The sequence below is a fragment of the Plectropomus leopardus genome, chromosome 8 (genome assembly GCF_026936395.1).
Source record: "Plectropomus leopardus strain MGB_pleo_1.0 chromosome 8, ASM2693639v1, whole genome shotgun sequence".
In the NCBI taxonomy this organism is placed as follows: Eukaryota; Metazoa; Chordata; class Actinopteri; order Perciformes; family Serranidae; genus Plectropomus; species Plectropomus leopardus.
In genome coordinates, this window is record NC_142183.1 from 21956635 (window position 1) to 21973611 (window position 16977).

The following is a 16977-nucleotide window of genomic DNA, read 5'->3' on the forward strand; positions in this document are numbered from 1 at the left end:
GTTACCTCATATAGTTTCAGTGTTGTCTGTCCTTTTTTTCAAACTACTTTAAATGAAATCAGCTGCGTTTCCATGGAAACTTCAAATCCCCTGATGTAGCGCCGGGTCTAGCAGCAGAAGTTTGCTTTGACTCGCCTCTTCAGCAGTTGCTCCTCTAAACCATCAATCTGATTTGATAAACTCAGATTGATCCGGCCACAAACTGATTGAAGGAGGCCTTAAGTGTGACGATCAAAGTGTTTGTTGCTCAATTCTCCATCTCAATACTCAAATTCTACAAACTGCTGTTGAGGAAAAGAGTAAATCTCGTGAAGAATTCTGCCTACGCTTCAGAGAATGACCCGTAACAACCTCAGAATTCAGAGAGGAGACACATAATGATCACATAGGGACATATACACACAGAAAAAATAATGAATAAAAAAGAAGGGTGTAGGTTGTGGTGATTGGCAGCACCTCCACCCAAAACTCATGTATTTCTGTTGGAAACACTGTATTTATTAGTGCGTTATGTACACACTGTGTCGTGTATTGAAAGGGGACCCTATTAACTGTTACACCAACAAACAGCATGCTGGGTACAGCTTGCAGTGTTAAGTTGTTGAATGAGCCATTTTCGAGACCGCTGTTGGCCAGTCGGCCCGTTCCGAACCAGCATGTTTTGAACGGACAATCAACAATCAAAATAAAATGGCTACAGAATAAAAGAGATCAAGAGAGAGGGACAACAAAAGACAAAATACCCCAAAAAAAAAATAAATAAATTAATAGTTTGAGATAAGAATAGATAAGTAAAATGTAAAACATGAAATGAAATAAACAGGCCGAGGAAGACAGAACAATTCAGGGTTTTCAGATAGTGTAATATAATTCCAAAAATCCTCCCAGATTGGTTCCTTTGGGTGCATGAAACTTTTGTTAAATAAAACCTTCTTCTCTATGCATATAGTACTGCCACTCATACTTACCCATAAAACCTAAACATCAAAATGTCCATTATGTTTTGATTACAAGAGCTAATATTGTAGGAAAAAGAGATATGGTGACAGTGAATGTTTTGTAGGTACGTTTATCATAAACATTTCTTCTTTATGTTGATGTAAATGTAAAGCCAGCAGCATCAAGCTTCCTAGAAACCAATGAATTGTGTATGAACATAATTTTCAGGAGACAGGTTGATATATAAGATTAGAGGATGATGTGACAGGCAGAGAGGGGTTGCAGGGTTGGGGGAGAGAGATGGCAAGGGGGCCACAAACCCTTCAAGCCAGCAGGATGCTGTCTCTGCAGAGATTTATAGCTTCTCTGGGAGCTGGACCTTGCACCTCGCTGTCAACCTCTCTCTTTATCTCCCTGTTGATGCACGCGCACAGCTTCCCGGTAAGATTGATCCATAGTTTTCTTAAAGTAGACAGGCAGTGGAGCTTGATATGACAGTAGTAAGAGATGTCGATGAAGAATGGACCTTGTCTGCATACGCTGTAGTCTGCATGCTGGTGCTGTTGTGGCTGGAGGTGTTTTCGTACTTTTTGATTTCATAAGAGACCTTTATAAATGTCTGGCTTGCTGAGGCAGATATAGACAGACACAGGGAGGGACAGGCAGACAGGTCAGTTTCAGACTGGATGAGACCTGCAGTAAGCCCTATATCAGCCTGGCTTTGCTGTCTTATTGGACACTAAGGCTCTCCAGTTTACATAGATCCGCGGATCCAACCACAGAACGAAGAGAGAGAGAGTTTGGGGACATTATTGATCTTTGCCAACAATATTGCCTCCGTGGATGGAGATGATTGGATTACTGTGTTTTGAGATGTGTTTGTAATGTTTACATGGGCTGGTCTTCTTTGCTGTAATTATTGATGTGACAAGAGGCGCTCACAAGGCTCCTTGCAGATTGTGGGAAATATCGCCACTCAATTTGGTCTCATTTGTGATAACACCACCAATCACAAGTGTGACATCTGTCAATTTCAACCACAATAAAGCTTATTTCATTTGGCGGCTTTGCATTATGAATATGCAGGTAACTTTATAAAGAAATAGCTCAGCTCCACTAATGAAACGGTGGTACAGCAAGACACAAGGGGAATCGGTGTGCACCATAGTACCTCCCCAGCAGCCAACTCTATGTTTCTGACAGACAGACAGTTATGTAAGAGGGGAGAGCTAAAGGTTGCCTTGTCTCCTGAACCACCAGAAATCCACACAGACACACCGAGCAGCCATGAGGATAGGTGGCCATCTCGCCTGCTGATTATAAAGGCTGCCTTATGCAATATTGAAAACGGTCCCCTGCTCCACTTCAGGGAGCGCAGATAGATACAATGCATCAGCCTAAATATAATGGATCTTTGGACGTAAAACTCCAAAGCTCAGCCACTAAAAACATCTCAGCGTTATAGAAATCATGGTTCAAAATAAACAGCCCTAACCTAAAGCAGATATTAATAAATGGGCAAAGTTCAGTGCTTGATGTATGAATAATTATTGTGGTCTTCAGGGAGCTGTCCATGTAAAATTAGATTGCTGATTGCCAATCTAAATAATTAACGGCAGAACGATTATTGGAAGCATAGTTCACTATGTGTTCCACACTCTGCAGCCTTTACAGCTGTCATATGGCAGCTTAGAAATAATGAGCATTCAGTATGGGAACACTGTGTGGGACAGCATGGCATGTTGCTACCTGCCCAGATGCTAACAGCGGCTTTAACGGTCCGCTGTCCAAGCCACTCATCACCATGACAACCCATAAAGCTGTCACCAGGGAGACAAGATGTCCATGCCCAGAGCTATGTGACCAAGACGTGCCTGTAAGTAAATTAGTTCACATGTATGGATAACTGTGCCTCCAGGTGGACAGACAGCCTTGAACTCAGGTAAGCACTAATGAGTTCAGCATCTTCCCTCAGGCCCAATGCCACTCATAGCAAAATAACCAAAACACACAAGTCTGAGATTTTAATCATCACTCCTGAGGGAAGACTTTGTGGAGGCAGACACCATAAAAGTGTGTGCACCAGTTGTCAACTGATACTTAAATAACTACTTTTATATTACTTTTATAGTAGGCAACTTTTACTGTAAGGACTGGAACAAACAGGCAGAATTCTCAAATAGATTTCTACAATCAATAAAGCAAATAATCTATCATTATTTTTAAAGCCAAGACTACCCAGAGAAAATAAATGCATAATCGTGCATTTAAGTCACATAATCTTTTCTAATTTAGCTGCCCTAACCCCCTTACATCAGCTTCATTTCTAAGACTTAGTTGTATTTACCTTACAGTCCTGCAAGACCTTACCATAAACTGCAAGATTATACTTGAGTGCAAAGGCTGGGACATGCTGGACAGAACCAGTTGTATGTCATGTCATCTGACCTCAGAAGGCAAAAGTTTATAGTTTATAGTGTATAAAATTGTTCTAACCAAAATGAAAAGTCAGCTATTATATATATAAATGTGAAGTCACCATGTAGCTATGTATGTCTGTGTGTGTTTGTGTGTATTTACAATATGATACTGTATAAATTGCTATTTTGATAGGGCTGTACCCCACTCAGAATTATGCCAGCTGAATTGGATTTTGCTGTTCAATAAAAATATTCCACAATTCCTTTTGTTTTCCGTACCAAGTTTTAAAGTCTGAATGGACTCTGCGGGATGTTCAGTGTGACAGCAACATTCACTAAATATAGTAAATACGCTTATGACCTAACAACACATTACAAATGCACCACAACATTTTTTGATGACAGTAGATATCAGATAAAGCCAGAGACTGTATTGGACTAACTTGCTGTGGGCTGTAAAATCACCACTTCTCTTCCTTTCAGTGCAGTGTCCCTCACCATTCGTGCCACTGCCTGCAAAGAGTAGCGTGAAAGTCAAGAGCACTCACTCCGCAGCAAAATCTGGGGCCCAAAACATCCTCAGAGATACACTGCTCAGAAAAAAAACAACTGCTCGACTTGAAGCTATCTCAGTTGACTTAGGGTCTCCGACTGATGATTCGAGCCTCTGCCTTTCAAAAGGCAGCCCTACATTTTGTTATATTCCTCTATGTAAATACTGTATTTACTGAATTTATTTTGCTGCATGAATAAACCATGCACGAGGCAGTCATTTTGTTTTGTTGGAGGTCCATAAAACAGAGCAACCCAACTGCCAGAACAGATGTTGGCATTTTATCTTTCTTTAAACCATGGATCTGCAACATTTGCAGACAAATGAAACACCGGTTTTGCTGTTTGTTGGTCTCAAACAGTGTTCTGCAGTAGTCTACTGCTTGGCAGCCATCTTGCCTGGGTTTGTCGTTTCCACCTGTTAAAGTCAGCTCACATTCATATCATCTGAACCATGTCACAATAGAACTGTTGATATGCAATGTATAAAACAAACAGAGGTTAACTATCCATAGTTTGCTGAAATGTACAATGCAAACATTCTTTTCTGGCAACTGGGCTGAGCCAACAGCAATCAGATTCATCCAAAGGCAGATGTTTGCACACACACACACACACACACAGAGACACACACTTTGGTGCACACCTACCTTGAGGCTGGTCAGTGACCATCGTAAGGTTGAAGTAGGTCATTATACAGTAGAGCTCCTGAATGCGGAGCAGACCGATATGCCACACCTGACTGCCAAACAGTCACCTTAAACCAAAGGCCGCTGCTCAATAGTAAGATGTGGCTTGACCTGAATTATCATCACCATTCGCTCTCTCTCCTGTTGTGGCTTATAGTCTCTCCTTACACTGCTGATCCCCCCTCTCTCCCCACCTGGTATTCAGCGGGCAACCAGACATTCTTGACATTTTGCAAAGGTTGAAAGACAAAGACCCTTTGTCTCCTAATAAGGCCGCTCTCTGCACCCCACCTGAATGAGAATACTGGGGGAGAGAGGGGGATGCATGTAGGATGGCGTGTTTGAGTGTGATGGAGGTGGAGGGGGGCGGTCTATATAGGATACAGACAGGAGAGAGAAAATGCAAAAGAGCATTGAGAATGGGTAGGTAGGACAGGAAAAGGAAAGTTTCAGGCTGGAAGAGACATGAAGGCTTGCATGTGTTTGTGTGTGCATGCAGGTAAGAGGTGTGGGAGGAGGAGGTTTGGGACTGAGAGGAAAGAAAAATGAACAATGTTACGATCAATCCCCTATCTGTAGGTTGATAACAGTTAGGTTTCAGAGGCTAATGTAAGCTATCGCTGTGAGAAACGTGGCAGCGCGCCCTGATGCTTCGCCTGCAGTCACACAGACAGACTCGGATGTTCTACAAGAGAGCGATATTCTCCATCACTGCAGGAGCTTGAAGCGGAACTCAAAACACCCAAGGTCCTTCTGGTCTCTTCTCATCTCTCTCTCTCATCCATCACACCCCTCAGCTCTACCTCTCGCCTCCCTTGCCGCCTCCCTCAATCTCTCTGGCACCTTATTCCTCCGCAGTTCTCTCTGAAAAACTTGCTCCAAAACAGCTGAAGCGAGAGAAAAATAGTGTTTCCAGCAAGTGTAAGCAAGGACAGAGGTGCGATAAAACAGAGAGGTTTAAACAGTTAGAGCACACCACCTGGTCAGGCACCTTCCAACCTTTGGTTTAGTGACTTCTTGTTTCCCACTCTGCCGCTGTCACTTTGAGTTATCTCTATAGTCCTTCCACTTACCATACAGCTGTGGCCCCGTGTTATGCAATGTCCCTGCATTGTCTCTTTCGCAGCTTTTCAAGGCACTGCAATTTTGTAAAGGCGCAGAGTTAAACGTGAGAACACAATAGTTTGTTTTTTTTTTTCTGTTTTGTCTCAACATTACATAAGCAAAAGGTAAAAATATCTGGACCTGTCTTTTAAAGCAGATGGTGTGGTTATGACATCAGGCTTGTTAAAGGCAGCTATAACTAGGAAGAGCCAAGGGTTGTTGTAAAGTGCAGCGCCTCAAATTCAGCTCCCTCTGCTAACAAGGAGAAGAAACGTTCACTGCGTGTGAAAACCTTTAAATTCTCCTCTCATAGTCTCTCCTCTATATTAATCTCTCTCTTTCTGTGTGGGTATTCTGTCACTCACTGGAATGTGGGCAGATATGGGATCATATTCAGACTTCCAGATTCATTCTGCGAGCGACTCAGGAGCCAATATTAGCCATGCGGTCGTTGTTTTACCCATGAGCCCGTTGCCTTGGAAACGTTGCATAAGAGGGAGTGGGAAAGCAGGATGCCCCTTGCTGATTGGGAGACAAGGTGGCAGATCTCTCTTCCTCTCCCCTCGTCTTCCCGTATCTTCCCCCTCGCATCTCGTTTCTTTTCCCTCCGCTCGACACTTGTTTAACTGCATGTGTCAAAACACTGGAGCTCCAACTGTCCCTTCATGCCACGTGTTGCATCAGCTCGTCCAAATAAAGCTCAAAAACAGCATATCTATTATAGTTAGTCTCCAGCTTAGTCAAAGCTCCTGTTGGAACAGTGATTTATGGCCCAATTAGACGTGTTTGTCCACGCGGCGCTCACACACAAGCACCTGCGTACACACTTGGAACACACACGCCGCTCCATGAGCTGTGTTGTGTGTCATCCTTGGCAGTGGGAGGCCTTGGCTCGAGTCAGGGAGGATAGTGCTTTGTTGAATCCGCCGAGACCACATGTTCAAGACTGCATGACTTGGCCTTCCATGGCTTCCATACAAGCAAGGCCATGCTGTGTCTACATACCAGGAGGATGAGAGAGACAAAGGAATGGTGAGGGAGGACAGCAAGTGAGGAAAGGATGGCCTTGGCTCTGGGGACAAGACAATTTATCTTGTGTATCCTTACTGACTCCAACTTTTTGCTTTAAAAAAGAAAAAGAAAAACAGGATCAGACCAGACGCCTAAAACTTAATACAGTCATGTAGCAGTCAGGACTGCAGTTTATCCAAAAAATGCCCAAACAACAAAACAGCACTTTGTCTGCCATACCTGTGTAGGCGAAAAGAGAGACGTGATCAGTGATCTGAACGAATCAGGGCTGCTGTAGGTTGCACACTTTCCGATGGAATAACCTCAAATTGAGTTTCTTGTGTAATTAGCATTTTTTTTCCAGCATGTAGCAAGCCAAGAAAAGGAGCAGGGTGGGCAGCCCCTGTGTGAGGGAGCTGTCTTAATCCATGTGTTTAGCAAGCACCATCTGCTGCTTTTATTCAGATGGGAGTAGAAATATTTGGTTGATTAGGAGAGGATCTGTGTAGGATAGCCGCACCGTTAGCGCTGGTTACGAGGGACACACATGCTCGATTCTGTCAACTGGTGTCTTGGAAGGCAAAACAGAAGACAGATACACAGACATCAACATGCGAGTGTTCAAATGAGTGAACTTGTGCACGTGGATGTCATGCTTAACACACCACACGTGTTGAAAACACTAACAGTGTAGAGAGAAGCAGATTGGATTGAATGCAAATATGTGCAGATAGACACAAATTTCCTACTCAGTGGGGAAATTGAAAAGATTAAGGGACAAGGTAATTCATAACAATAAGACCTATGTTTGTTAATTTTTGTGAGTTTCCTTTCAATCAAACAGGACAAGATTTTGGTTTTAGAAGCTTTTTGGTTCCAGTTTGTGGTCAGATTGTAGTATAAATGGCTGCTTGCTACACTGGATCTCCAAAAATAATTGTTGCTGCTTATTGTCATCAAACCAATAGCCGATGGGTTCTCAGATTGCTTTCCATTAAGAAAAAAAGTTTGATGGGCAATGTGCCACCACCATCCATTGTTCAAATCCACAGAGATTGTAAGGTTAAGGTTAAGTCTTGCTTTAGTTTGGGTTTAGATCAGATTGTTTTTGACAAATGATAATTCCAGTTTAATCAACTTGCCAGAGCCACAGTATGAGAATGTAGTCAATTTAAAAACCACAAAAATTCATTTTTGGAGCGCCCTATAGCTCACCTGGTACAGTGGGCGCCCCCATTTACAAAGGCTATGTCCTTGCCGCAGTGGTCATGGGTCGGATTCCACCCTCGCCCTTTTCTGCATGTCATCCCCTCTCTCTCCCACTTTCACGCTATAGCTGTCCTATCAGAATAAAGGCATAACATGTACCCAAATAGTCAATTTTTAGAGTGTTACAAAGAATTAGGATTGGTCCATAAGTTCACAGGCACTTTTTTTTAAATGTTGGACTTTTGTCCTCATGCAAACTGCATTTAAGGTTATTGAAAAAGGACCTTTTGTAAAACTTACAAAACTTACGTACAGTGTGAAGATTTGAGAAACTTATCTTTCATGTCTTAATGTGTGGACGGGGAAGTTTTTGGCATGTGATGTCAGATTGTGCACCATTATCAAACTAGGCGACATTTTTGCACTGATGTTCATGGCCAAAATAGTGCTGGTCTTCCACTATACAGGGGTTGCAGAGGCATCTGAAAGCGCTACAGAGGTCACCGCTGCATTATATAGCCGTTGGATAATAGCTTATTTTCAGGCTCCTGATTGGCAAACATCTTCTTGTTGCTTGTGTGATTTGGTTATATTGCTGCTGACATGTGCTTAGTTGCATGCTCTTCAATAAATTTAGGTGCCAATTTTCTATAGCTAAAATAACCCTGTTGTTTTTCTGTCCTCAGGTGCTGATCTCGGTGGTCTGATGGACCTGGAGTCTTTGTACCGTGGCGTGGAGCAGAGTATCAACCACACACGAGCAGGGCGAATGCGCAGACAGAGCCTTGACAGGGCCTACAACATCGAGGTGCTGCTGGGTGTCGATGACTCGGTGGTCCAGTTTCACGGGAAGGAGAACGTCCAAAAGTACCTGCTAACACTCATGAACATTGTAAGTGTTGCCAGCAAACACACACACTAACACAAGCAAACACAGATAGAGAAGTGATATAGTGTGGATTGATGGAGAGATAAATAGAGAGATGTACATATATGGAACTTTATATTTCTACATCTCAGAGTCAAATGTTGTAGTTTTTAATCCACTACAATTTGTGTTGTGTGAGTTACTGATTACATTTTTATACTTTTCCTGTCCAATGAAACAAAACAAAAAAATAATTCTAATTTTCTTCTAAACTCTTGATGTGTTGAGAAAATTCTCCTATTTCTTAAGCTAAAAGAACTATTTAAAAAGCCTTTTGGATCAGCTGGAAAATGCGTCATTACAAAGCTGAATACAGGGCTATTTTTCTAAGCTCATAAAAGTTGACTTTCTGGAGTTACGTTGTTCTCACAGGACAGTGACACTACAAACATATGATGATGTTATATTATATGATGCATTTCTGTAGATTAAACTACCCAGCAGGATATAAAGGAGTTAAAATTAACATGACCTTTAGTATTTGCAGCAGAAAAATGCAACACATATTAATGCCTTGGGAGGGAATATTATTCCAAAAACATCAGATATAGTATAAAAAAAACTTAAGACTTAACTTAAATTTTTATTTAAATGACCACTTTTACTTTTCATACTTAACCACATTTTGCTGATAATACTTACATACTTTTACACCATTAAGATTTGGAATAGAGAACTTTTTACTTTTAGTGGAGAATTTTTAGCTGTGTGGTATTAGTACTTTTATTTAAGTATAGGATCTGCACATCACGCAAACGTCATGCTATCACACACAAACATATAAATGCATCTTCATATAAACCTATCGTCCCAAATACCCTGACATGACATTCGATGACTTATTCTAAAAAATAAAATCATTAAATGGGAAAACCGTTCCATCTGAGTTGAATGTGAAGTAAGTCACAGAGAGGTCAAAGAAAGAGGGTAACACACACACACACACACACACACACACACACACACACACACACACACACACACACACACACACACACACACAGAGCAACTGAATGAGGATTCAATTCCCTTCCTACATGTTCTCATCCAGCAATCAGCCGCGGGTAATCCTTTCTTCTCTATCTGAATATGATGAGATTTCATTTGTTTGAGTGTGTGTGTGTGTGTGTGTGTGTGTGTGTGTGTGTGTGTGTGTGTGTGTGCGCACACGTGCATGCGCGTGCGTGCGTGTGTGTGTGCATGCATGTAGGTGAGCCTTGTGCTCTGAAGGGGCTCCTACATATCATTTCATCAGGCTTTGTGTCATGTCATCATTCATTGTGAGTGTGTTTGTGTGTGTCTGAAAGGGAGAAAAAGAGTGAGAGAGATGCAGAAACAGCAGGCAGTATGCTCCAGGCCACAACAACACTTAGCCAAGCACTCAAACTCCCAGGTGTGTATGTGTGTGTGTACATGCGCTCATGTGTTGATGTGACACTAAACACACTGCAGACTTTAATCTTTGCAAATTAAACCTGTGGTGAGAGTGCTGTTTGCACGCATTTGCACGCATGCGCACACCGCATTCATGTGTACGCATGATTGTGTGCGTGCTCCTTGTTTGCTTTTGCTTGTATTGCGACCCACTGCGCAAGGAGCCAATCTCCGACTGTTAAGCAGGTGCAAGCATACAGCAACAAATCCTACCACACCTCTTTGTCTCAGCTCAGCGCTTGAGAAAGAACAAGAGCCGCTGTGCTCTCTGCCTCCCCTTTTAGATATTTGTTAGACAATATAGGAGAAGGGAATACGCAGCCTTGTCGCAGCCCCCCTCTAATCTGTGGGGAAGAGATGGAGAGACAGAGGGAGAAGGAGTATTTTAAAAAGCGCATTCGGAATAAATTACTGACAGCCAGATAAACAGAAATAAATAAATAAAGGCTGCCTCCCACGCGTGGCATCTGGGCGACTTTCTTCTTGAAAGTTTGCTTTGCTCACTTCAGGATGGGTGTGCTCTCTCTCTCTGTTTTATTTCTTTCCCTCTGTCTTTCTCTCAGCAGCACCGAGTCGCTCCACACTGAGCTCTTTTGCATCGTTACTCCTCCCTGGCTGGGGTAGTTTATGGCAACAAATCCTCAATGATGTTAAAAAACTTTCCAAGCATAATGTGAGTGATAACACAGGTTTATGGAAAGACAGACAAGGTAAATTTAGGATAAGGAGGCAGAGATTTGAGAGTATATGTTTGCCACAGGTGCCCTCTAAAGGCATTGATATGTAGTGTGGTAATAGTGTGGCTGCTAAACCACACAGAAAGAGAAAAATACATTTCCTCTCTGAAACAAGGACACTGTTTGACATTGTAAAACCATGACATTTATGGCATGATGTGTCCTCTTCTCTTTACCTACTCCAGTATTTTTGTGCCTCCATGCCAGCCATAGATGTTGCTGGTGGCATTATATTTTGGGGTTTTTGTGTGTGCAATATCTTTCTCAAGAATGCCTTGGGGGACTTTCTTCAAATTTGGCACAGACATCCACACGGACTCAGCAATGTACTGATTAGATTGTGGTTGTCATAGGTAAAATTTCAAGGTCACTGTGACCTAACATCAGTCTCCTTCTCATACATGCAATATCTCAAGAAAGGCCTTGAGTAAATTTTCTAAGATAGGGCACAAATTTCTACTTGGACTCAAGAACGAACATATTAGAATTTGGTAGTCAAAGATCAAAGGTCACAGTGACCTCATGAAACATGTATTTGGCCATAATTAAAGAATTCATGTGCTAATTATGACAGAATTTCACACAAATGTCTAACAGGATAAAATGATTAAGTGATGACATGAATTAGCCAAAAGGTGAAAGGTCAACGTCACAGTGACATCACAATGTCCAAGCATTTTTTGGCCATTTCTCATCATAACACAGGAACAGAAGGGGAGACATTTGGTTAGATACTTAACTGGTGACATTAATTGTATAGATTGTAGATCTTAGGGGGAGGACTTGACTTGGGTCATCTTGACTGGTTCACTGAGGCACACAACTGCAAATCAGTAATTCTAGTTCCTTCTACCACCTCTTTTCTCCTTAAATTCTTCTAGTCAGTCCTGCTTACGTCCAGCCTGAATTGAGTGTATCTGACAGAGAGGCTTCTGTGTGCATGTTCATGTTTACACCTGAAAAAGTGTGTGCAGTGATCCTCTGTCTTTTGTTGCAGCAACTGTTACACCGCTGTATAGTCACTTTCAAAGAATAAATAAAGCGCTTGTGTTTCGGTTCAAAAGGATATTTAGTTAAGCTACAATGTATGTGTTCTTTTTCATGGTCTTATTTCACTCATCTTTTTGTTTTGTAAAAACTCTACATCATCCGCCTTTTCCTCTTGTTCTGTCTTTCTGTCAGTTTGAATGACTGCTGAAGTGAGCTAAGGGTCAAGGTGGACAGTGTGTTGTGGGGGGTGGGGGCAGTAGTATTGCTGTCTGCAGGACATCAAAGCGCTCCGACAGAAACCACTAAATCCTGTCTGCGAAGTTCAGCGGGAGTGTCAAAGTGCGTGTGTGTGTGTGCTAATGTGTAGGTTGAGCTAAATGTGTGTTATTGGTAATTTTACTTCCCACTCCTTTCCCATGTGTTTACCTCCAATTCCCACATTGCATCTTTGCATCAATGGACAAGAATAGGTCTAACCACGTGGCTTGATTATTCACTTACTGTTACACAATCCATCAATGGATGAGAGTGTGCATGTATGTGCATATATGCACAATTTGTTTATTTTAAAAGTGTAACTTTGACACTGGAGGTTCATTTTAACCATGGTCACTATGTTCCCTTATATTAACAGAAATGTTTCAGTTGTTTAAACTTGTTTAGACGTGGTGGAGACCGAAAACACACACTTTTTCTGAAAAAGGCCAAAAAACATGTAAGCTGTTTACATGTTTAATAAAAAATGAATATTCCATCAACACTCCTGTTTACATGCAGCTGCGTATACTGTACTCTACAGCTGGAGCTGCTTGTCATTTTGCTTTTTTTCATCACAATAAGCTTTTTTTTTACAGTATACTACCAGTGGCACACTGTTTGCACTCTGTCTTTCGATCCTACTGGAGCTTACCAAAAAAAACTGTGGATATCAAAGTCTTCCAGAAAGTTTAAAAGCAGGTGTGTTTTTTCCTCTGACCAGAAATTAGGGATCTTCTTTTGCTTGCATCTCTACCCCACATTTCTCTGTATATTGTCTCTAGCCTGAACCACAGATGATAAAGAGGGCTGATATGGGCGCTTGAAAGCTAGAGTGTTGTAGCAACAATGTTGTGGCAAATCCTGTAAAATATGCAGCGTGCCAAATGCCAAGTGGAGGCCATTGTGCAGTAATCTTCCTGTGGCGAACATCATGGTGATAGATTTAGTGGCCAACAGTGATCTGTCTGTCTACCTGTCTGTCTCACCCATTAATGGAGACCTTTAGAGAGATGCCGCCAAGTGTTAATCACACTCTCCGTGGATATGAATAGTCACTGCTGGTGAAGGAGGCACACACGTGTGTGTGTTTAATTTTAATGATGCATATTGGCATACTGAGGTGTATTTTGTCGGCACCTTTATACCCCCAGTATGTGATAGGAATCTTTTCTGCAGGAGCTGTCTGGAAGTGGTGCAGATTGTTCAGTCTTGTCTTTACCAAAGCTCCTGCAGGCAGTGAAAAGTCACATTAATAAGTGGCAGGAAGAGCTTGGAAAAGGAGAGGTAGTCCAGGTAATAATAGACACCTTGTTAGCTGGAAGTGTCACAGATATGTAAGGAGCACTGTCAAAATTCTGGGTCTCAGTTTTTAAATATTCCCATGTGTGTTGACAAAAAGATGTAGAGAAGCTGTCCAAAGTCTTATCTAATTTATGTTGCACTCTAGCAAAATTTTATTTGATGACTCAGTTCTGCCTCATCAGCAGCTGAGAGTGTTTTTAATGCGTTTTTTCAAAATGATTCCTGACAAATTTTAATCGCCTATGAAGTAAAGCTGAGTCTCCATGATGAGTTGATGTAAACACTTGAGCTGAGTATGAAGAAATGTGAAAATGTCCATGTAATAACAGTTATCTTAATACCACAGTATGTATCCCTTAGTATTAGTAAGGGCAAAGATATCGACAAATCCAGACAGAATTAGGCAAATTCTTCCTTCTATATATTTGAATATGTAAAATAAGGTGTCACTTTATTACTAAATTGAGGTGTGAACCTGCAGATGAGGTGCCAGCGGTTAATAAAGTACAGATTAAAAGTAGACAGAAGTGCTTGTGTCTCTCTTGCTCTTGGGTTCCAGTGTGAACTGTCCCTCCTTTATTCTCACTTTAAGAGCAGTGCTTTGCTTCTTAACTCACAGTTAACATCTCCGCACCCTCCATCCCTTTCATGCTCCAGATTTTAATTGAGTCCGTAACCCAACACTGACACTGAAAAAACAATCTGATTAACAGGTTGTAAAAGCACAGACCAACAACGGCAGGATTGAAGATATTAATGTTTCCTGCCACTGAGGGTTTAATTAAATGAGTTTTGTTTGCAAACACGAGTAAAACAGGGCCTGTATTTCCAATTATGATGCGCATAAATAAACAAAATCCTTTTTTAATTTATAAGAAAAACATTTTAATTATACCTATAATATATGTGTTACAACAAGTAGTGCCTTAAGTGTCACAACTTGCTCCTACTTTGCAATCTTTCTCCTACATTCTTGGTGCGTTTCATATGGCATACTTTTTCTTTTTACTTTTAGGAGATACTGCAGCTGCCCTTAAAAAGTACATACTGTTGCGTGCAGTATGCATACAGTCAGGAAATACTACTTCATCATAACATTGTGCCCTAAACTTTAACCCTCTGGCCCATACATCCTTTACCTTGGAGATAAAACAAAATGCTGTTCGCTGAGTTTGCTTGAGGCAACTGCATACATTCACTGTAGATTCTAACATATTTTATTTACAACAATACAATTACATTGGCTTTTCATTTCTCTGTCATTGTTTTTTTTTATTAGTCATGTCCTTTAATTGTCAGTAATCTTTATGACAATTAGACATGACGATGACAATTATGACAATTTAGGGGGTCCGGGATCCCAAAGGGGTCCTCAAAGTTACTGTAGGGAGGCTGCCAAATTATTGTTTCATAATTGAATTTAGGTTTTATTTTATTAAGTTTTTTGCGATTAATTGCAGAATTTCAATAGTTAATCACAATTAATTGTATTTCTTTTATAATTGCATATTTACAATTCCAGTATTTTGCATTTTAAAACAGTTATGTATATACAGTTAAGTTATGTAGTCCTTATTGACAAGGTAACACAGTTCTTACCAGATTGTCTTGATTAGGAATCAAATGACAACAAAGAGCTGCAGGGGATTAGCATGAGTTGGGCATGTCTGGAAAGGGGCCCGGTGCAGCCTCTTAAAGACAGGAATGTCGGCTGGTGTTGAACACTGTGCCATATCTGTCCTCTAGTGTACAGCATATGCTTAAGAAGTGTCCAACTCTATGCAAGTATTAATGTGCATGAGGACGCATAAAGCTAAAGTTGGGAGTGAAAGGACACTACCCTGCGGTGTGTCTCATTAAGGTGGATATCGTAGTGTCGGGGTCACCTGGAAGTCAACTGCTCCTAATTGGCCTAACAGTTGTCAAGGAAATGGGCTGGATCAGGCCAAGTGTGAACTGACCCACCCAAGTGTCCATATCATCTCAGACAAACATCACTACACACACACACACACACACACACACACACACACACACACATACGCGGAGTCATTATGTGTCACTTACTCACGTATACTTCAGCCTGCCAAGATAACGAGGGAGTGAGACAAATGTTACCGAATGAGACACACAGAGACAGAAATACCAGTAGGTAGCCAGACAGGCAAGATGAAAACTGCAGACACACACTGTCTCACACATACACACACACACACAGTCTCAGACAGGGTCAAACTGAGAAGACAACAGAATTCTGTCTTTGTTTGGTGGTTGCATAGCAACTCTGTATCTTTTTTAATGTGTAAAAGGCGCATCCAAAACGTGGAACTGAAGGTCACTAGAAAAAAAACATTTCCCTTCCTGTCATCTCTCATGTCCCTCACTCTAAAACTCGTCCCTACTCCTCTGTACTTCATTTCAACAACTAAATCATAATCCAACAAAGTATACTCAAAGAGAATAAGATTAGTTTAACATCATTGGTTTCTCCCCCTGAACTTTATATATTGTATATATTCAATTATGGAAGTTAAATGAGTACATTTACAAGTATATTAGGCTTAGGCGATATGGTGCGGTCATTGTTGATCAATGACTGCACCATATCGCCTAAGCCACGGTTATGGTCGTCATGTGTCCATGATAACATGTCTATGTGTAAAATATTTGATGCAACAAACTGTCAAACAAACAACATCAGAAATATTTCAGAAAATATAAGAAAACTGCAACTGATCCAGAGCAAAGTAGCACATGTAGTTATATCATGTGGATTATCATTAAAAAACTTCATTGAAATGCATTAATGTCGCTCTTGGTGTGACATGAAAAAAAGATTGCTGTACTCACTACTCACTGATGGTTTTCATTAGAAATGCTACATCAACAAAGACTCCTTTTTTTTTTTTTTTTTTTTACAAAAACCTCTCTTAAACCAATATCTTCAGCAGTGAAATTTCAGTACTGCCCTACTCCTAAAATACATTTTGAAATGATATGTACTTTACCTAACTATTAACATTTTATGCTACTTTATACTTTAGCTCAATTACATTTTATAGGGAAATATTGCACTTTTATCCCACAACATTAATTTGACAGTTATATGTAGTGACGTGTTACTTTGCAGTTGAGGATCTTAAATGCTTAACAGTTCATAAAATATCATTCATTATAACAGATAACCACTCGGAAAAACCACAACAGTAGAATGTTTCTCACCTAATAAGTTATTATATCAAGATAAATTCTGAGACGTTTTTATACAGGTCCCGTACATGTCAGAGTACTAGATAAAAAAGAGTTGTACTACAAAAAAAATCCCTCAGGAATACAAAAAGTCCCTGAGGAAAACACTTCAGTTATAGTCCTGTAGGAATTATGCAAGTATTACCCAGGACAAT

The 16977-nt window shown here is 40.9% G+C and overlaps 1 protein-coding gene across 2 annotated transcripts in view; it reads left to right on the forward strand.

Annotated features, from left to right (window-relative positions):
- LOC121948056 (A disintegrin and metalloproteinase with thrombospondin motifs 2) overlaps positions 1-16977 on the forward strand; it is a 144617-nt gene that overhangs the window by 99572 nt on the left and 28068 nt on the right. For both annotated transcript variants that reach the window (XM_042493310.2, XM_042493311.2), the window contains exon 4: positions 8611-8816. In XM_042493310.2, coding sequence (XP_042349244.2) covers positions 8611-8816 — 206 coding nt within the window. The remainder of the gene's footprint in view (positions 1-8610; positions 8817-16977) is intronic.